Source organism: Cryptomeria japonica, chromosome 4 (genome assembly GCF_030272615.1).
Source record: "Cryptomeria japonica chromosome 4, Sugi_1.0, whole genome shotgun sequence".
NCBI lineage: Eukaryota > Viridiplantae > Streptophyta > Pinopsida > Cupressales > Cupressaceae > Cryptomeria > Cryptomeria japonica.
In genome coordinates, this window is record NC_081408.1 from 144,646,683 (window position 1) to 144,668,792 (window position 22,110).

At 35.9% G+C, this 22,110-nt stretch overlaps 1 protein-coding gene across 2 annotated transcripts in view; it reads left to right on the top strand.

The window, feature by feature from the left end:
- Positions 1 to 22,110, top strand: part of LOC131074113 (ribonuclease J) — a 301,289-nt gene that overhangs the window by 223,382 nt on the left and 55,797 nt on the right. Inside the window, exons 16-17 of one of the 2 annotated variants that reach the window (XM_058010661.2) lie at positions 16,401 to 16,882; positions 17,046 to 17,225. In XM_058010661.2, the coding sequence (XP_057866644.2) occupies positions 16,401 to 16,882; positions 17,046 to 17,225 (662 nt within the window). The remainder of the gene's footprint in view (positions 1 to 16,400; positions 16,883 to 17,045; positions 17,226 to 22,110) is intronic. The other variant, XM_058010662.2, reaches the window with a different exon arrangement.

Consider the following 22,110-nt stretch of genomic DNA (forward strand, 5'->3'; position numbering starts at 1 on the left):
ATAGATTGAGTTGTTTTAACAACTCAATATAAAGACATTCGTACCACTATTATAATAACATATTTAACAAACTCAACAAACCTATCAACTTAATATTTTATGCATCCTAATATTCCTCACCTATGGGAACACTAATTCCTAACAAATCTATCCACCAAGAATCTAGAAAATAAAATATTGAATAGTTAGAAAGAAAAGTCGAAACATATTTTATCAAGTTATCAATATTTGTAAATTTGAAATTTGTAACTTGTAAGATGCATGTGATATAAAGACTCTAAATTTCAATACCTACTGTCTGAGTGGTTCTTCCTTAGACAACTAGCTTACAAGAAAAGAGCTTGCCCCTTCTTGTCATGTAATAGTGCAATTCTTGATTATTGAGGTCTCTCAACTCAACTTGGGTCCAATCCTTTGAATCTAGGTTGTGAGGCCCTCCATCTCCTTTTCCATTAGGACTCAAGAAACTCTTCAAATAGAAAAAAAATGGGGGTTGAGGAAGTACTCTACTATCTCTAATGCATAAATAGGTTGGTGGAGTTGATCGTTCCACCTCCAATGAATGATCTCCCAAACGGGATCAAATCTGAGGCTTTCCCCCTTGTAATAATTTTGGATGGACTCTTTGGCCCTATCCATGGCCTCGTAAATATACCCCTTTGGGTTTTGATTGCCTTCTACCAAACAAAGAACTCTAACCAAGGGTTCCAACACCTACAATTTACAAATACAAAAATATTGAAGTTACAAATTTATAATGAAAGACTTACCTTAAAAAATAAAATATATAATTTGAATTGAAATTCAAAGTTTTGAGGCTAGCTTCATGATCTTTTTAGCTCGTTGTGTGAAAAAAGTTGTCAAAGACTATGCTTGCAATTGTTTACTCATTAATTCTATTATAAAACATGGTCATATTTCTTACATAGTATGATGTGCGAAAAAAACATTACTTCTTCCCCCACTTGTGTTTGGGCCATATGCCATAGAAGAGGGTGTTGACTAAGGTTCCTTGAAACCCCCCTGTGCACCATCTTCCTCATCCAAGTGATTTCTCCTAACATATATAGAATTAGAACCTATTTCAACCCTGGTTCTCACCTTTTTGGCCTTGCCCTCAGAAATTTTTCAAGAGCTTGTTTTGCTTTACATGTGACAATTCCAAGGCATGCTTTTCGAATGGTGGTGTTATTTCCTACTTCTTTTGCCAAATGCCATTTGAAGCAATAAATTCCACCATTGGTTTCACTCTGACACCAATTGCAATTAACCTTCGTGCTATTGGCAATTCGCAAAGTCTTTACGACGTTGCATTGCGATCAAGAATCAAATCTGCAAAAGCATTTTAATGTTGTAGTTATGTGTTGATAAGTGACGCTCAACATTTAGACATATATTTTTCAAGACATGCATGAAGCTTTTGTAATAAAAATCACTGACAAACTTTTGTTTCTTAAATACTGTTAATGCATTAGTGGCTTCTGCAAGATAAGATTTTCCTAACTCGTTAATCTCCTCTATTCTGTTTTGGTTTACTCATCTATACTACTAGATTATCTGATTTATGCTTTCCGAACTGAATATGTTTATCAGACTGTAACCTTTGATCTTGATTATGATATTGATATTGGATAAAGATGGATTAGATCGACGACCTGCTTAACACAGTTAAGCGTCGATCTAAATGCTATCGGGCTAGTAACCCGATAGCATATTAATGTCGATTCATTTATGAATCGGCATTAATATACTATCGGGGTATTAACCCGATAGCATATAATGCTATTAGTTATTGTTATTGTTTGCCTTAACACCGATTCATTATCGGGTGTGTTTATAATCCATTATCATTTGCTTTGACACCGATTCATTATCGAGTGTGTTTATATTGATCTGTTAACATATACAAATGGCACCGATTAGTTATCATAAACACCGAAGTGAATCGGTAGACAGTCACGACCAAGTGACATCTTGGTCGGACATGTCTAAAAGACATGTCCGATCAAGGTGCCACTTGATCGTGGCTGCCTTGCTATATATACATCATTCAAAAGAAAAGGAAGACATTGAAATCAATACATGTTCATCCTTCAGACCTGCAGAAAAGAAAGACGATAATATTATTGTCATAATAATAATACCAAAAATCAGAAATACACTATCTAGCATATAACTTGTTTATTAAATTGGAAATTGCATTAACTTTTACAAATACAAACTGTCTTTTTGGAGGTTGCAATCTCTATAAAATGGTCTGGTTTTTTATGATTCCTCACTTTCTTGCAACATTGTTTCATATGTTCTCTTGCAAACCCGATTCTTAGAGTTGTCTTCTATCAAATGAGTTATCAAGAATTGATTAGTGACTTCATGGCCAATTTCGATGTCTACCTTAAAAGTTACAACTACGTTTGCTTATTGCTTAAAGGTTTAATACAAATGTTTTATGCTGCTGCAAAGTTGAAATAAAATGTTTCCAGACTTTATTTTCAATGATATATGTTTGGCTGTTTCAAAAGTATAGTTTAGTGTTATTTTTTTGTAGAGACAATTGCAATTCTTAGATGAAGAGTGACTATTTTTATTGCAGGATTTTCAGACGAGTGCTCTGTTTTTTCTAAGTTACAAATACAACCAATCTAATAAATGTGTACGAAAAACTCTAATGAAACGTGTTCGCAAATAACTTTATAATTTCCTACCATGGTATTTCAAGATAAATTTTTCTTTTTATACATGCTTGTCAAAAAATTTATTATTTTTAATTAATTAAAAATTTATATTCTTTAATTTGTTGAATAATTTTTATTAAGATCTTCAAAGAATTGTACTAAAAAAAAATACTCATAAAAATAGAGAACAAAATTTAATATTTATTTTGATTCAATCCATTTCATATACTATTATTACTATGAACAAAAATAAATATATAATATTTAATAATGTTATTTTAATTTTGAAATATTAGTATTAAATATTATATATATATTTTTATTCATAGTAAATATAATATATGAAATGAGTTGAAGCTCAAAATAAATAGTTGATACTACTCTCTTTTAAAAATACAAAAACGGGTATATTTTTTTAACGATAGTGTAAAGGATAATAATAATACAAAAATATTAAATAAATTAAAGAATATATAAATTCTTATTTAATATTAATATTAATAACTTCCTTTATATATTTAATATAGAAATTTAAATAATTTTGATTTTCTACTTCTTTCTCCTCTGCGGCATCGTCAATGACCTTCTGCTGTTGTGTGACACATTTTATAACCTTTTTGCTTGTGTTTTCTAAGTTTTACAGGTGCTTTAGGATTTTTCGTTGTTTGTTTTTTTGTCAACGTTTTTTATTCTTGATTAAACAAACAATTTTTTCATGACTTAAACACTCTAATCATTGCCTATTGTTGATTGTGTTTTTGGCAATTTTTTGGGAAAAAAATTGGAATCCATGGCGACTCCCAATTATTCGTGTGATCAATTGTGATTTTTTCAGATTTTGGCTTCTTTGGTTTAAATACACAAATGTGAAATTTTGTGTCAAAGAGTTCAAAACTCACATTACATATTTCATATTAGATTATCATTACATATTGAAATCCAAAAATATTGATAGTTTGATGTTGATACACAAACAAAAAACAAAAACCAGAAATTTATTGTCTTCTCTTCTATGTTTTGATCATCCATATCAACATCCTTAGCTAGGATGCTCTCTAGATACTCATCAATCTCTAAATTAGGTTCCTTTGATGGTAGTAGAACTAGGGTCAAGTCATTAAGGCCATTTAGTTCAACCACTTAATCCACAATGACTGCAACTTCTCCATTAGGTGCAATTTGGTCTCATTTTGTTGAAGGACCCTCAATGGACCCGAGATCAACATGAGAGAGAAGACAAAGTGAGCTATAAATGTAGACCAAGTTCTCTACTTTCGTTTACCTTAATTCATTCCTCTTTAGTGAATGAATAAAACCATAAGTACTCCAATTTCTCTAACAAAATGAAGAGCTAGCTACTTGTCAGATCAATCTGATTGCAAGTGATTGCAATTTAAGGGTTTCACCTCCATGGTTCCACCACCACTCTATAGGGTCTTCTTTGCTTGCATATCATATAAAACCTCCACTGAAGGAAAACCACCATGCCCAAATGAAACTTATTCCATTGACTCCTTATAATTGAGGCATCCTCACCCTGACCATAATTTTTTTTTATTGCATCCCAAAATCCCTTTATTACCTCTCTATCCTCATGTAAAACTCTCTTATTGATTTCTTGTGTATTATTCCATTTAGAATTTAAAGCATAGGTAGCACAATGAAGGGGTGTGTTAAGCTTGTTCCATCTTCCATGTTATTTCCTTGACTCTTTCACACATGGAATCTATTTTTTCATAAACTTCTCCCAAACATGGCTTGTCTGGGTCTACAAATTTAATCACCTCACATATGGGCCTAATAAAGTCCACAACAAATCTAACATTAGCCCAAAAGTAATCATCAAGGACCAAATTCTCACCTCAACTGTGGGATCTGATGTAGACTGTCTCCAAGCTGCCAGTGCATCAAAAACAACCATGGAACACAAAGCTCCTTTGACTTCACAAAGACAGTCAAGACGAATAAAGTAAGAAGCAAACCATGTATCAGTAGGTTTGAGAAGTTCCACCTTGGCAAATTTACGATAAATGGTTTGTTGTAAAATTCCCTAATAAGAATTTATTCAATATAAAACGGATTCTCATTTACATAGCACTACCAGTGATAATGAACGTTTTCATACAACTTTTATTTGGAATCTTCCTTGTCTATTAAACACATAGTATCTTAACTCATATTGAGTACATAGCAGATGTGGGTAATTATTATTCTCAGACATTAAACATTCCGTAAAGAGCAAAGAAGATAAATACCAGTTGTGGTGCACTTGATGACATAACTGTGATTGCTGTTGCAAAACTTCACGTACCACCAAACACGAAGTAGAAGACTCCAAGAATTGCGGAACTTCCCCTGAGTTTACCAGAAAATGACTACCATCCAATCGTATTCACTGAGTTTTATGGTATCCAGAATGATATCTTCTCGGTGACGATGCCCACTCCTATTTGCTCCAACTCCCACGTGGTTCCATTGGCACGTTACCTCACTGCGGAGACTCCGGTGACACCGTGACACGGTGGCGATGCTAGCACCACACCCCACTGCGGAACTTATGTTTCAATCTTCAACCCGTTTTCGGGTTGCCAGACACGGAGGCGATGTTGTGCGGAATCCTCTTACGCGGAAGGGTAATGCATTTACTGCGGTTTCCAGTTCCTATCCCCTCGCGATAGCTTTGGTTAACTCCGCGTGTATGAACACTCCTATCTGCTGCGTATACCACGAACTTCCCACGGACAACAGTCTGCACCTACGATGTTGTCACTTCTCCATACCACGAGACCAGTAGGCCAGCCAATGGCTGACGAAAGGCTTAAGTGCTTTGCGGTGTGTAATCACGCATACACTAGTTTCGATTCTTCTTTTCCAGGCATGCTTCATCAACTTACGCCATGCCATTTTATTCATCCACAAAGTAGTTTTATGAACTACCTTTATTCATTAATGCGTTAACAATATTACTTATTTATATTAATCCAAGTTAGAATATTAATATAAAATAATTAATATTATGTCTTATTTATTTTCATGATCTATTTATTTATTGGGGAACATTACAGTCTCCCCTACCCAATGTTGCTTGCCCACAAGCAATTGCAATCCAGGATGTTGAAGGACCTGCTCATTTTCCCAAGTAGCATCGTCCAGTGGTAAATTTTGCCATTTAATGAGGTATTCCCGGATTGTCCTATTCCGCAAATGCCGGTCTCGAGTTTCCAAAATCACTTCGGGTATCATCTCTAATTTCCCTTCTTCATTCAGTGGTGGTAGGTTCCCTGATATTGTCACCTGCTAACCCAAAGCTTTATTGAGACAAGATGCATGGAATACATTATGTATTCTGCTTCCTTCAGGTAAACCCAATTCATATGCCACTGCACCAACTTTCCAAACCACCGGGTACGACCCTTAAAATCGAGGCTTCAATTTCTTAGTCCCGCTCTGCTTGAGGGATGACTGCCTATAGGGTTGTAGTCTGAGGTACACCAATTCCCCAATTTCAAAATGACGTTCAACACGCTTCTTATCTGCATAAATTTTTTGTTGATTCTGAGCACATTGTAGATTTTCCTTAAGTGCTTTCAATATATCTTGGCATTCCTGAAGCACGCCACGAGATTTGGGAACATTACTCTGATCAAAAGCCAGATCAATAAAAGAAAGTGCATCATACCCATATATTGCTTTGAAAGGGGTCATATCGATAGATATATGATATGTGGTATTGTAACAGTATTCACCCAAATATAGCCAATGAACCCAAGCTTTTTGATGTCCAGATACATAATTACGAAGGTATCCCTCAATCCACTTATTTACTATTTTTGTCTGTCCATTGGTTTGTGGATGATAACTCGTACTGTGATTCAACTCCGTACTTGTCAGCTTGAACAGTTCCCCCCAAAATATGCTCAAAAATCTGCTATCGCGATCGCTGATTATATTTGGTAAACCATGTAAGCGGAACACCTTTCGAAAGAATAGTTCGGCAAGCTGAACAACTGTGAATTCTGTAGTGATAGATAAGAAATGTGCAAATTTGGTTAATCTATCGACCACAACAAAAATGCAATCCTTACCTTGAGATCGCGGGAGGCCTGTAATAAAATCCGTTGATATACTTTCCCATTTCTATTCTGGTATAGGTAATGGCTGCAATAGACCTGCAGGATAGGTGTGCTCTGTTTTATTTTGTTGACAAGTGATGCATTCTTTGACATAACGAAGGACATCATTCTTTAGACCTTTCCAAGTGAATCTTTCCCTTATTTGCTGGTAAGTTTTGAAGTAGCCGGGATGCCCTGCTAAAGGAACATCATGCAGTGATTGGAGGATTTTCTCTTTCAATCTCGATCTTGGAGTCAAGTAAATCCTGTCTTTGTAATAGATAATATCATTTACAATCTTATATTTATCATGTTGTGTATTACCATCTAGCAAATCATAGGCAAAAGAATCCTTAGAATATTCAACCAGCAATAAAGATTTCCAATCAGCTGTTACTACAAATAATGCATTTATTTCAGGCCTTCTAGATAGTGCATCTGCAACAACATTGTTTTTACCTTTCACATATTCAATTTCAAAATCATAAGCTTGGATCTTACTGATCCATTTTTGCTGCCTGTCATTCAAATCTTTCTGTCCCAAGAAATATCTCAAACTGTTATGGTCAGTTCGGACTAAAAATTTGCCACCAACCAAATATTGTCTAAATTTTGCCAATGCGTGCATGATAGCCAACATTTCTTTGTCATAAATAGAATACAATCTCTCTAGATTATTAAGTTTCCTTCTTTCATATGCTATAGGATGTTTATTTTGCATTAAGACTACTCCTATTCCTTCACCAGATGCATCACATTCCAAGACAAAAGGCTAATTAAAATCTGGAAGTGCAAGTACTGGGCAAGAACTCATTACCTCTTTCAATTTCTCAAAAACTTGTTGTGCCTCCTCTGTCCAACGGAATGTCCCCTTTTCGGTAAGATCCGTCAACAGTGCCCCGAGCTGTGAAAAGCCTCTGACAAACCTTCTATAATAACTGCATAATCCAAAGATTCCTCGTAAATTTGTGAGATTTCGTGGCAGTGGCCAATCCAAAATGGCTCTTATTTTTTCTTGATGAACTTGTACACCTGTAGCACTGATCATATGCCCTAAATACAAAATTTCTGTCATTCCAAATTCACATTTAGAGGCCTTTGCATAAAGTGATTGAGATTCCATAACACCAAGAACAATATCAATATGTTTCAAGTGATCTTCCCAAGTTTTGTTGTAAATCAATATATCATCAAAGAAAACTCGCAGATATTTCCTCAACTGTCTGTTAAAAGTATGATTCATGCAAGAATGAAATGTTGCCGGAGCATTTGTTAATCCAAATGGCATAACCAAGAATTCATAATGACCATAATGACAACGAAAAGCAGTTTTATGGATATCTTGATCTCTTAACTTAATTTGATGATATCCGGACCTCAAATCAATTTTAGAAAAGTAAACAGCACCATGTAATTCATCTAACAACTCATCAATTCGAGGAATTGGATACCTGTTTTTGATTGTCTTTTTGTTAAGAGCACAATAATCTATACACATTTGAAGAGTCCCATCCTTCTTTTTGACCAATACTACTGATGATGCAAAAGGACTAGAACTGGGCCTGATATGCCCCATATCCAACAATTCCTTAATTGCCTTTTCTATTTCATCTCTGAATGTTTTAGGATGCCTGTAAGGAGTTGTGATAACGGGTTTTGCACCTTCCTCTAATTCAATGGTATGTTCAAATCCTCTGTTAGGCGGAACCCCTGGACGTATATCACTGACAACCAGATTATGTGAATCTAATACTTTCAATAAATCATCTTGATAATTTTTAGATTCAAAACCTGTTACCTTGTTGGAAATTAAACATTGTGACGACTATGCCACATCACCATGTCTGAAAATAGCCTCCATTCTTTTAGCACTAATGATCCTGGGACCACCGTTAGACATACCCCGAAGTACTACTTTCTTATCATCAATCTTAAAAGAAAATTCCAATCTTTTAAAACTCTGCGGGTACTCATCTAATGTTTCCATCCATTGAATGCCCAAAACAACATTTGTATCAGCCAAGTCAATCACATAAAAATCATTAGTAACAATATATTTGCCAAGAGTAATACTCAATTTAGGGACTTTATGAATACTGGACAAATTAGTTCCACCTACTACTCTAACATCAAAACCTTCATATTTTTCAGTTTGCAATCCACGTTTTTCCACAAGAGCTGCATCTATAAAATTATGAGTAGAACCACTACCAAGCATGACAACCACACGCTACTCATTCAAAACCCCTCTAACTCTGAAAATATTATAATGAGGTGTTCCTGTCATAGATGCTATTACCCCTTCTCCATGTTTAGTTCCTGTCCCTGATTCTGTGTTCTGTGGTACGGTTTCTATATTAGGATCAACATTCTGTTCATCGTCACTATCTGACATAACCTCAATGTAATGAATTTTTCCCTTTCCCAAACATCTATGTCCTGGCTGCCATGACTCCCTACAACTGAAACATAGTTTTTTCCTCCTGAGTTCTTCTCTCTCTTCTTTATCTAACTTGTTTTTAGGGAAATTATCTTTATGGAGAGGTTGTTTGTCATTTTCAATTTTAGATGGTGGGACTTTAAAAACTTTCCCTTTTGAAGATGGCTCCAATTCTCTTGCTCTCTTAATAGTTGTTTGTAAAGTAGGAGGGTTCAAGGACTTAACCCAACCTTTGAGTGAATCGGATAGTCCATCTGTAAATATCACGATTTTATGTCTCTCTGAAATTTCAGTTACTAAAACTGCCAGTTTTTCAAATTCAGAAATGTATTGTTCAACAGTCCCATATTGCTTAAGCTGAGTTAAATCTTTAGATGAAGTTCAGGATCTTTGGAGTCACATCTATCAATAAGTTTCCCAGTGAATTCAACATAACTATTAATCTGATTATGACCCAAGGTTACTTGCCCATGGTGCCACCATTCGTGTGCTACACTGTCAAGATGTAATGCTGCATATTTAATTGCTTCATCTTCCAACATAGGATTTAATTGGAAGTAGGTGTCAAGTTTCTGCACCCAAGCTCTAGCAGCTGTTTTCCCTGACCCATCAAAATAAGGGATAGACATCTTACCTATTTTCCTCTGCAATTCACTGTTATTCCCTCTCCGCCCCCTTGGCCTATGTCTCATTCTGACATCTAAGTACTCTCTAAATGTAATGTTTGATCTAAAATCATCTCTTGATAATAACCAATCTTGGTGTATCTCATCGTGTATTTCTCTAATTGTTGGTTCATTTTCTGGTTGCACATTTCTAACAGTGAATGTTGGCATAAAAGGTCTAGCTGTTTCTGTTCTTTCCGGCTGATTATTATTGACAGAATGCTCATCTCTACCCCCATTGTTTGCCCCAACATTTTGGTGTTGATTATTTCCATTATTTTGATGCTGGTTAATAAATTGGGTCATTAAATTAGTCATTCTGTTGACATTGTCTTGCATATCTTGTTGACTTCTAATTAAGGTTGTTATGAGATCCTTGTTATTTTCTGGTTCCCCCATACTGTTTGTTTCAAAAATAATTTCTTCGTCAGTTTCAGTATGGCTATCCTCAATCTCGAACCGAATAGAAGAGCTATTGTGCGCTAAAGGAGAGTTTTGATTTCTATTTTGTCGAACCCTAGTACTCCGGAAATTATAATTTCCCTGGTGCATACTCATCTGTGCATAAATTTTACATGAATTCTCAACACTCTACAGGCTGGCAAGATTTCTATGCTCTGATGCCACTGTAAAATTCCCTAACAAGTTTTTATTCAATATATAACGGATTCTCATTTACATAGCACTACCAGTGATAATGAACGTTTTCATACAACTTTAATTTGGAATCTTCCTTGTCTATTAAACACATAGTATCTTAACTCATATTGAGTACATAGCAGATGTGGGTAATTATTATTCTCAGACATTAAACATTCCGTAAAGAGCAAAGAAGAGAAATATCAGTTGTGGTGCACCTGATGACATAACTGTGATTGCTGTTGCAAAACTTCACGTACCACCAAACACGAAGTAGAAGACTCCAAGAACTGCGGAACTTCCCCTGAGTTTACCAAAAAATGACTACCATCCAATCACATTCACTAAGTTTTATTGTATCCAGAATGATATCTTCTCGGTCGCGATGCCCACTCCTATTTGCTCCAACTCCCGCGTGGTTCCATTGGCACGTTACCTCACTGCGAAGACTCCCGTGACACGGTGGCGATGCTAGCATGACACCCCACTGCGGAACTTCTGTTTCAATCTTCAACCCGTTTTTGGGTTGCCAGACACGGAGGCGATGCTGTGCAGAATCCTCTTACGTGGAAGGGTAATGCATTTACTGCGGTTTCCAGTTCCCATCTCCTCGCAATAGTTTTGGTTAACTCCGCGTGTATGAACACTCCTATCTGCTGCGTATACCATGAACTTCCCACGGACAACACTCTGCACCTGCGATGTTGTCACTTCTCCATACCACGAGACCAGTAGGGCAGCCAATGATTGACGAAAGGCTTAAGTGCTTTGCAGTGTGTAATCACCCATTCACCAGTTTCGATTCTTCTTTTTCAGGCATGCTTCATCAACTTACGCCATGCCATTTTATTCATCCACAAAGTAGTTTTATGAACTACCTTTATTCATTAATGCGTTAACAATATTAATTATTTATATTAATCCAAGTTAGAATATTAATATAAAATAATTAATATTATGTCTTATTTATTTTCATGATTTATTTATTTATTGGGGAACATTAGATTTGTATCTAGTGATGGTTACATATGAGCATTTGTATTTTTTTGCCCTTTTCTATGAGGTTCAAAATCCATTGGAACTTGCCAATATCTTTGAGTGCATTATTCAATGAATGTGCACAACATGGTTTCCAAAATATATGCTTGTCCTTTTTTTGCACCATCATATTTGCTGCTTTACGAATAGGGGCAACATTGGTAACAAATTGGACTACACTTGATGCTCCCACCTCCTCAATGCTCTCTCATAGCTGGTAATGAAGAAATTGTGCATTTTTTTCTTACCATGAATAGTTTATTGCCTAAAAAAATTAAGGCCCTTTGTTGCATGTCACCATGACATTAAATAGTGGACGATTTCTAGCATATGTCCATCCATCCATCACAATACTGCATCCTTTTGTAGACCACACTTTTTTCATTGGTGCAATTTGTTGCTCTAATCGAAGTTTTTCTTTATAAATTAGAGTAGTTCCAAGTTTTTGAAACCCAAGTGGGTTATACCTAGCTGGCCCATTATTGATAGCTTGGACCATCTCTCCATAGAAAGGTGAGCGAGCAACATTGAACTGTATTCCATTTGCATAAAAGAATCGTGCGATCCCTGTATCAACTGCTTCTCGACCTTGCATATCAAATAGTCTTCCAATGGCGTTTAAGCTGCCAATATGTGGTCTGTTGTTAGACTATTGTGCTGTTACATTACTAGAAGAGACATTTGTGTCTGTCTCTCTATTTTAATTATGAGTTGCAGCAGTTGCCCTATTGTTAAAGGATGAGAGAAGCTCATATTATAAAATTTACCATCAACCCTTTCTTGATCCCTCAAAGCCTCATATTGTTGTCTCCTTTGGATAAGGATCATCACTTTTTCTACATATGTGAAGAAAATGAGCCTTCACCCTTGTGTAAGTACCTTGCCATGCCATTGGACAAAGACTACATTTAATCATGGCTGTTCAACCTATACCCTTTTGCCCCAAAACACAGTTAACATACTTCCATAAGGGGTGTTACAAGGTTTGTTTTCCCCCACCTGACATTCTTCATGAAAAAATAAAAAAATATTAGCATTAGATCTGATAATTTTTGCACTAATTGTTTGCATAGATAATGAGGACAACACTACTTGAACACGACGTTGTTTTATATACTATCGAAAGGAAAGTTTTATATTTACATTCTCTTATCATTTGAGTGTATGTATGTAAAAGAATATACACATACAACTCATTGTAATTAGTGTCATATTGTTATTCAACTGATTTCCTTTTGAAAATCAAGGAAATTATTTTATCAGGATTTAAAAATTAATAAGATTCTAATAATGTTTAGCAAGTATACAAGACGTGACAACTGATTACCATTCAACAACCTTTTAGAATACTATTTTTGGCACTCATCTGTCAGATGGTTAAGACTGAATGGGGGGCAACTAAATCTCTGAATGGTGGAATCAACAGATTGCTTTCTATAACCTTTAATAGTAAAATTGAGGCTAAAAGCATGTCACTCTTATAGTTATTTAAAATTTTGGTTTCTCGACTACAATGTTGCATTCTGTCAGGACTGGAGTACGAATTATATGTAGGTTAATGGCTAATTAGTAATTACATGTGTCTGTTCACAGTAAATTGAGGCTAAATTGATATAACAAGTCAATGGCAGTAGAGAAAATAAAATAAAATAGTTTATAGTTTAGGAATTAAAAAATAATAAAAAAAGAAGTAAAATAGTTTATAGTTTAGGAATTAAAAAAAAAGAAGATAAAATTAAATAAAATAAAGAAAATTTGAAAAAGAATACAATTAAAAATCAAGGGTGGCAGACAAGGTTTATCACTGTTGCCATGGCCCTCTCAGGAGCTTAGTTATGGGTCGAAGCCCACAGATTGATTGCAAATCAAACCTGGAGTAAATGAAAATGCGTTTAAACTACCTCTCCTATGTCGAAGGCTCTGTTGCAGTGGTGGAGGCTCATTACAAGTGTCAGAGGCTCTTTTCCAGCTTCTGTAGTCACATTTTTGCTTTATGCACCACATTTTCTACTTTATGCAATGCAGTCCTTTTTTAATTTGTGTTTCACCCTTTTTGTTTTGCATGAGATGTCAAATCTTTAGCAGGAGATGCCAGAGATTTCAGGAGACAAAACACAATAAAAGCACCCGACATAATATAATATAAAGGAAATAACATCAATAAACTGCATCAATTGAAAATCATTCTAAATAATCATCATTGATATATAGATGATGCTGAACTAGATAACATGATCTATCACATATAACAGACATAGTGAAATAGTGAAGGTGAAACATTGAATAGTTCAAATGCATGTAGTCAAAATGTAGGCATCCCATAATTCATGGTCAGATGCCAGATTGCAATAAAAAACATCAACAAGAAAGTATGTTGATGGCAATACAAAATCTCATTGAGAAGTACAATATCAATAATATAATATGTACAATCAGTTATACAAGCAACATATGTCTAAGGGCTTACATGACATTCATCTACATTCTTGCCTTAACATATTTGCTTGCAATGAAATGTTGGTTTGTTCTTCAGTCATAGGTTAAAAAACATTGTTCATTTTGATAGATCATCTTCCTTAAATTGGAAACTCTCATTGCAAGACTCAACTATTGATAGTTCAACAGTTGCATCCGAGGCAAAAACATAGGTTACTAAGCAATTTACATTTAATGCATAAACCTCAATGAAATCTTGTGCAACTTGCATACTTGTAAGTTCTGTTAATTTTAGGTTTAGTTAGATATTAAGGAGTTCCCCCTATCATTTGAAGAATGGATCTACTATCATGTGTTGTATAGCGACAAACAAGTAAAAATGCTCAAACACATTACTATTGACAATGAAAATGGGTTTGCAGATTTAACTGTTGCTCCTTGGATTACTTGGTTGTTGAAGTTGAATTTTTTAGCACTGCTTCAGTTAGATTCCAGCTGCAGTTGTCAAAGGCCTTGGAGATTGCTAATTCTATTAGAATTCTAGGCCTTGGGTTTTTAAGAGTGTAGATTTTTTTGAGCATCAATAATATTATCTGCAAGTTTCCTCTTTGGGACAAAGGCTGATTACTTTTGAGAAAGTAACTGATTTAGGAGAAGTTTGAGGCATTTTTCAATAATTTTGGAGAATTATCTTATAGACCATGTCGCATAAAAGGCAATTGACCTGTGCATTTCAAGATTGTAAGCTGGAGGTTCCTTTGGTATTAGAACTAGTTTGGTGTTGTTCCTTTGTTTGAGCATTTGCTCATTTCTGCATCATTCGCCTACCACAATTGGTAAGTTATAATTAACCATATAGTAGAATATCAATAAATAATACACCATAATATCATGGCTGAGAACTGTTAAACTGATCATCATATTCTTCTACAGGAGAGATTACTGAAAAATCAACTTCAAACTTCAAACTTTCAGACTCTATCACTCTCCATGTTGGAATGAAAGATTGCAATGAGTTGAGCATTTGTGAGGTAGTTGCATTAGCAATATAAAATATTCAGGTATTGCAGCAGTAGTCAGCCTTGAGGTACTTGCAGTAATAGTAGTGAGGTAGGTTGTAGGAATAAAAGAGGAATCTTTAACTTCTAGTTCTTATTCTATACGTAATGTTATTGTTTTAGCATTTAGACAGGAAAAGATTAGGTGTAGAATTGTTCAGGCTTAAATAGGAATTGTTGAAAGGTGATCCATGTGGGTCGTCCAATCCATCTTATAAACAGCCTTGAAATGCCACAATGCTCTCAGAAAGTCCATAAATGTGTTCAATATGTCTGGAGACAACTTGGCCTTTGAAGCAATTTTGAAATGGATCCCCTGAGAAATCAGGATTAGAATCAAAAGCCAAAATGTTTCAGTATAGGAAGGGGAGGGGTAAATGGAGTTTTTGTAACATAGGATAAGCCTAATTTTTCTTTATAATTCATGTTAAAATTTTGAACGAATTTGTAACTTTCTCGCTGAAGTGACCTTTTGCCATTTCTAAAGTTTTGCATGCATTTTGCATAAAGTATGGCGAAACTTCTGACTGAACTGGGACCCTATTAATATGTTTTTCCAGAAAGTGCCATTTCCAGTGTTTTCAAGTGTCTTGCACCTGAACTTGGTAATGTCTTGGATTGCATGATCTGTTTCAGAGTCCAACTCCAGACTCTTGCTAAGACTTTAAAAAAGTGAAGATTCTCACTGTTTCAGATAAAGGAGCTTCTGATTTCAAATGGAATGAATTGGAAAATGTGAGGGAAAAAATTAAAAGGCAATTGAGATGCTTTGAAAACTTGAAAAGTGGTTATGGAGCTAGCACTCGTGTACCTCCTTAAACCTTTAAACAGAACTTTTATATGTTACTGTAACTTAGTGGGAATGAACAAATCCTAGATTGGTCAAGAAATACAGTAGAATGTTGCTGTCTAGTAAAATGTAGCGGCTCTGAAAATTCTACAGAAATATCAAACAACTACATGTTATTGCAAAGCTACATAATGTACATTATTCCCATTTTCCTGGTACACTGTATACTACAGAAAAATTGCAGAGAGGAAAAACTTCTAGAGAAAACAATTGTTAGCTACTAATATATAAATGGGAGTGGTAAGGAAAGAATTTCTTTTGCTGTTCAAATTTCATACTATCTGTTGCTGCCTAGTTTGGGTTTGGCAAGTTTTTTTACTGCAGATACAAATTTATGCTGTAGATTTTGTACAAAGAAAATATGAATGGCACATTGGAATTTTGTATCAAATACAAGCATTTTGGTGTTTGTATTAAGTAGAATAATAATATTAATAATCAAACAGTGTAGGTTTTTCCAATACAAACTGATTCTCCTTTCTTTCAGTGTGGATGTCAAAAGGCCTATGAAGACATCTTTAGATGGTGTGCACAATTCTGTTAATCAATCACAGCCAGGACTAAAAGGAAGGATATATATTACAACTCGATGCCTCTGGAATGACAAAGGCAAACTCACTGAAGCACTGCGTAAAGCAGCCCATGCGGCACTAGCAACTTGCCCTTCAAATGCTACAGTGCCTCGTATACAGCACACTATTTCTACATTGTTAAGGAAGGTGGTGCAAAAGTACAGCAGTAGAAGACCAGAAGTAGTTGTTATGGTAACTGGGGACACTGTTTCCGGAGGTGACATTGATGTGAAATTACAAGTGTCTAAGAATGATAAACATTTGCCTCGATACTCTTCTGTGCATGATTCTGCCTTCCAATCTTCCCAGAAGGGTTCCTCAAAAGCCAAAATGACTTCTCTTGTTGATCATGCTAGTCGACTAATGAAAAGGGATTCAAGCAAAGATGACAGTCAATGTAGGAAATATGTTCTATTGGTTTAAACTTTTTGGAGTTCTAAATTTAAATTTTCTTATGAATTAAGTTCAACTACTAAGAGAGCACTGATGGCTCATCGATCAAAACTATTATGAAATTATTCTACTTGTATATGTAATTTCAATTGTTAATGATGTTGCAGTTGTTTCACATGAGGACCCAAGATTAAGAAAGTCAAGCAAAGACCAAATAGCACCTTGGAAATTCGCTGAAATGTTATATAAAGGTAGATCTTTGGAAAGAAAATTCTCAAATGGTCCTTTAACTAAAGAGGCTGCTGATGAATTAGCCATAAGTTCTGGAAGTTTAGATAACCGTAAAGGTATGTATTTAATAAAATTATTAACTCCTCTTTAGTACTATTTCAGCTGGTTCAAATAAAAAAATAAAATTTTCCATCTGTTTGTAGACTCAGTATGCCTTCTCATTATTATCATATACCTTGCATCAGGATCCATTTTATGTTGATTCCTAGTTGTGATGAGATTCATTCTTGTTTATTTATGTAAATTAACTTTGACCTTTTGCTTTCAGCATTTTATCTTTTTGAATTTCCTATGCTTGGCCTTATTTACCCAACATACATCCTTAACATTGAACATCTTTATGATCCATACTAATGAAGCGTGTAAGCATACAGTACTATGAGCAAAAACTATTTCCTGCTGTTTTTTTAAGTGTTATTTTCCTAGTTTCTGTTGTAAGTTCCAAGATACATTTTCAATGAGTAGCAGAACCTGAGCATCCGGTCTTTTTCAAACATTGGGTTCTGATTGGTCTTTGTAAATCTCTCTTGATGCCAGTTTTTGTATTGTGCAGATCATGAGATCCAAACGTAATTGGCAATCCAGTGGAGAACATGCTAAATTTTAGAAATGTAACATGCTATGAAAGTAATGAACTGAAAGAAAGGAAATAAATCCAATAAAGACACCGTATATTGCAAGATACGTGAAAGCTTTATATAAAATGTAAGTAGCTTACAAGAAGGTAGCAATCTGTAAGAAGAGATGTCAAGCTATGCCACACTAATTTTTACGTTCAGCCATTAGCTAGTTTTACTTGGAAGTGAAGAGTATAAAGTGAACTAATTTGATCAGGTATCTGAAACCCATATTACGAGAATTCCATTAGAAAGTTGGGAGAATTTGTCATGAGATGAAAATGACAACGTGTGGCATGTATCCTAGGACTTCCAACACGTTCAACTGTTTTGAAATTCAATTAATTTAAAAGGAGTTGCATTCAGCAAGGTGGCTTAATAGTCTTCTGGTATTTTTGTTAGAGTAGTCTAGAACTGTTCCTTGGCTTGGTTTTTCTTCCTTGGGAAGCAATGGGCCCCATTGCTTGTAGGTATGGTTTTTTATAAAAACAACTACTTCGTAGTGGATAATTGATTCTCTTCCATTGGAGTGGGGAGTCCATACAAAATTTTCTTTGCAAAGTCCTTTTGCCTATTGTGTTCTTCCTGTATGGTTCTTGAGACTTTTTTCATCAAATGAGTGGCTGGAGAGAAACACTGTCATTTTCTCTAGGGCAGGTTTAGCATCTGTTCCCAACACTATAGGATGTTGAATTCTAATCTATTGGTCAATCCCTTTGTTGTCGGCATAAATTTCTTGTTGTTATGTTTGATAATATTTGTTATCCGACAATGTTTAAAATTAATTGTATTAAGTGGGTTGTCAGTCTCGGGTAGTTATGTGTCGGTTGGTTGACAGTTGTGAACCTCTCGGCAATCGTCAAGTCCTTTTAATATGTCATGTACCACCAAGGAAGTAGTACGGTATAGTCGGATCAATTGTAATCCTTGGCCGACCACCTTTGGTGTCTTCTCTGTAATAGTTGCATGTGCGAATAGAGATATATTTTACTGCCGTCTCTGGTATGCATTGTCATGTATGTTATTATTTTCGATATTTAATTTACCAGTTGTAGCGGCAAACATTTTTGCGTCGTTGCCTTAAAAGAAGTCGGGTCAGTCTTGAGTGATTCATGTCGTAGATCCCAATAAAGGTGAGAAGAGGCCATAGGGTGGTCAAGACCAAGTGAGTAGGTGATCTGTCGACCCTCGGTCGGAGGGAGTCACAGGGACGAGTCAGAGCTTGGAAGTACACCAAGTGTTGGGACACTGGAGGTGGACGTGTAAGGACGCGCGCATGGTCGAGAGTGCAAGGAAAGCACCGGAACCTAGCAGTCAGAATAGTCCCCCAAGTCCGACACACAAGGGAGTAAGCAGGCGAGAGACCAATTTGTGGGAACTTGTCCCTCGCTGAGGAACTAAGTGGAACCTTCCGAGTGAAAACAATGATGAACAACAAGGAGAAGCAGAAACTCCCGAAGTTCACGGGGGATGGAACGGAGCATCCTATACGACATTGCAAAACATGTATAACGATATGGGAGGCGAATGGCCAAGATGACAAGGACTACTAGCTGAAGGCATTTTGTGCCACCCTTCGGGGGATTGCCATGACTGGTATATAGACCTTGACACTAAGTACAAGGCCAAGTGGAGTGAACTGAAAAAGGCATTCAAGGAGTTAAACTCTTGAGGGATGACAACGAGATTGTGGCTGAAATCTATAATACCAAGCAAGAGAAAAATGAGAATGTACGCTCTTACAACCGTAGGCTCAAGGAGCTGTTGAACAAGATGGAGAACCAGCCAGCTGATGGGTTGAAGAAGAGGTGGTTCACCAAGGGATTAATACCCTTGATGTGCAAGAACATGAAAGTAGTGCCTTCGTCCTCATACGTTGATGCTTACAATCGAGCAATAAACATCGAGAGTGAAAAAAAAAAGCCCTCCCGAGAGAAGAAGAAGATCGACGATGATGAGAGCACCAAAGGTAGTAGTGATGAATGTAATAGACACCCCAGAATGCCCAAAAACCATACCAACTGCTGCTAGGAATTTTATCAAACAGTTTGCATCCAACTCCTTATTTCTCCGTTTAATGTTTTAAATTCCCTTATGGCTCCGGAAATGAAATGTTGGTTTGTTTTACATGGAATTGAAATCACAGAATATGAACAAGAATGAAACTACAATAATATGCAACTGGAAATTGAACTACTGCTAATATGATATTATTTTTCAGAATTAATCAAATACATAGCAGATTTTTCAACTCACTAAATACTCCAGCAATAATGCTCCATCAAATGTTTTCCAATCTTGCTGCTACAATGACATGAATAGTGCCGCGTGAATAGTGCCACGTGAATAGTGCCACATGAATAGTGTCGCGTGAATAGTGCCGCATGAATAGTGCCTGTGTGAATAGTACCACGTGAATAGTGCCCGCGTGAATAGTGTTGCGGCCTGTAGCTGGAAATACACCCAAATAGTGTTGCTACCTGTAGCTGGAAATGCACCCAGAATGCACCCAATTTGCCTATTAATGAAGCTGAAAGCAATGGATTCCAAAGGCCAAACCCCAAGGGAATTACGTCTAGAATGTCACATGAGAGGATAGACGTCCTCTAATGCCAAGAAAGGATCTGCAACTCACACATCAATTTCTTCTCAAATTCAACATCCTGAATGAAGCCACAAAAGCTTCCTTTTATTCTTTCTCCAAGGGTCGACCCAACTCACTTAAGCAATGTGGGATAAAACATGTGCAATATAAAACATATTAAAATATTCACTTATGTCTCCCTTGGATGCCCCTTTGATTTGCACACATCCCCATAAAATAAATATTAAAGTAACACTTTAATATTTTACAATTAAATTAAATGTTACTTTAATAACACTTCAAGCATTAAAATATACTAGCAATCGGACTCCGAATAGCGCGACTGATAACTCATCGGAAAGCTCTCGCCAAGGAGTATCGAATCCAATCACCAGAACTAGCCTTCGTTGTGTCTTGTTGACTTACTAAAAATAGTAAGTATGCCTGAAACTAAGTAAATCAACTCCGTTTTGGCCTAAACTGGAAATGACTAAGCCAAAACACTCCAGGATCCCTTTAAACCCTTTGTTAGCCCTCGGGACCATGTAGAGCTAGGCTAATGCACATATGCTTGGTCAACTGCTAAAGTGGGGACATTACAATGAAGAATCCAAAACTGTACGAGCCCTTCTAAGGGATATGTTGAGAATGATGAAAGAATTGAAGGCCGAGACAGGAACCAATAAAGAAAGTAATTGACTATGGTGCACTGAATGCACAAGCGTGAGGCACACAAAAGGTAATTGTCCTAGAAATATGTTTTGTGAGATTTGCCAAGTGCTGGGGCATTCAATCAAGGAGTGCCCATACAATTTGAAGATGAGAAGTACACAAGTACTCTTCACACAGGGAGAGTCCAGCTTATCGAAATCACATAATGTATCGCCAAGCAGTTATGGAAATCAACGAGGGCGAAATTGTAATGTCCCCATTTTTGGAGAGGAATTAATTAATTAATTTAATTTAGTTAAGTTGTTCAAATTATTATTATTTTTCATGGATAGCTTAATTAATTAACTTAATTAATAATATTAACTTAATTATTTATAAAGTTATCAAATAAATTAAAAAAATAAAAGATGACTTTATATTTAATTAATTTAATAAAGTGACTAATTAAAAATTATATCATAAAGTCACTTCTAGAAGCTTCTAGAGATGGAATGAAAAAAGTATAAAGGGTGATCTAACTGAAGCTTCAAGGCAGTTTGGATTGGTTTTTGATATTGAATTGAGTTTTGTAGAACCATGGGGTGTCTGCACACTTTTGTCTTTGGGAACGAAAACTCCCATAGATGGCATCACTGAGGGAGTGAAAGACCTTCCGAGGGGTTGCAGCTGAGAGTGGGAGACAAATCAGTCTTCCATATTGAGCTTATTGAGTTACTACATTGTCATGGTGGTTGGGATTCATAAAGTTTTCAGTCTTATCCTAGTAGACCCCTAAACCCATTGATTTCTATTGGAAGAGGAAGCCGATTTTATTGAAGATCATTTGGGAGTATTGTTTGGGTGTATGCTGGTCAGATTTCAGACTTGAGACCAAATCATATTTTCTGCTCCTAACCCATGATTTGGATCATAGTTCATCATTAAGGCATCAAATCTTCCTTAAGAGGTCAGCGATAAAATTGGAGAAGAAAGGCGATGCTTTTGGAGGGATTTTGAAGGTGTATTAGAGGATAGGTCAGTGGCAAATCAGACTTGAAGAAAAAATGTATCAGACCCACCTTGCCCTTC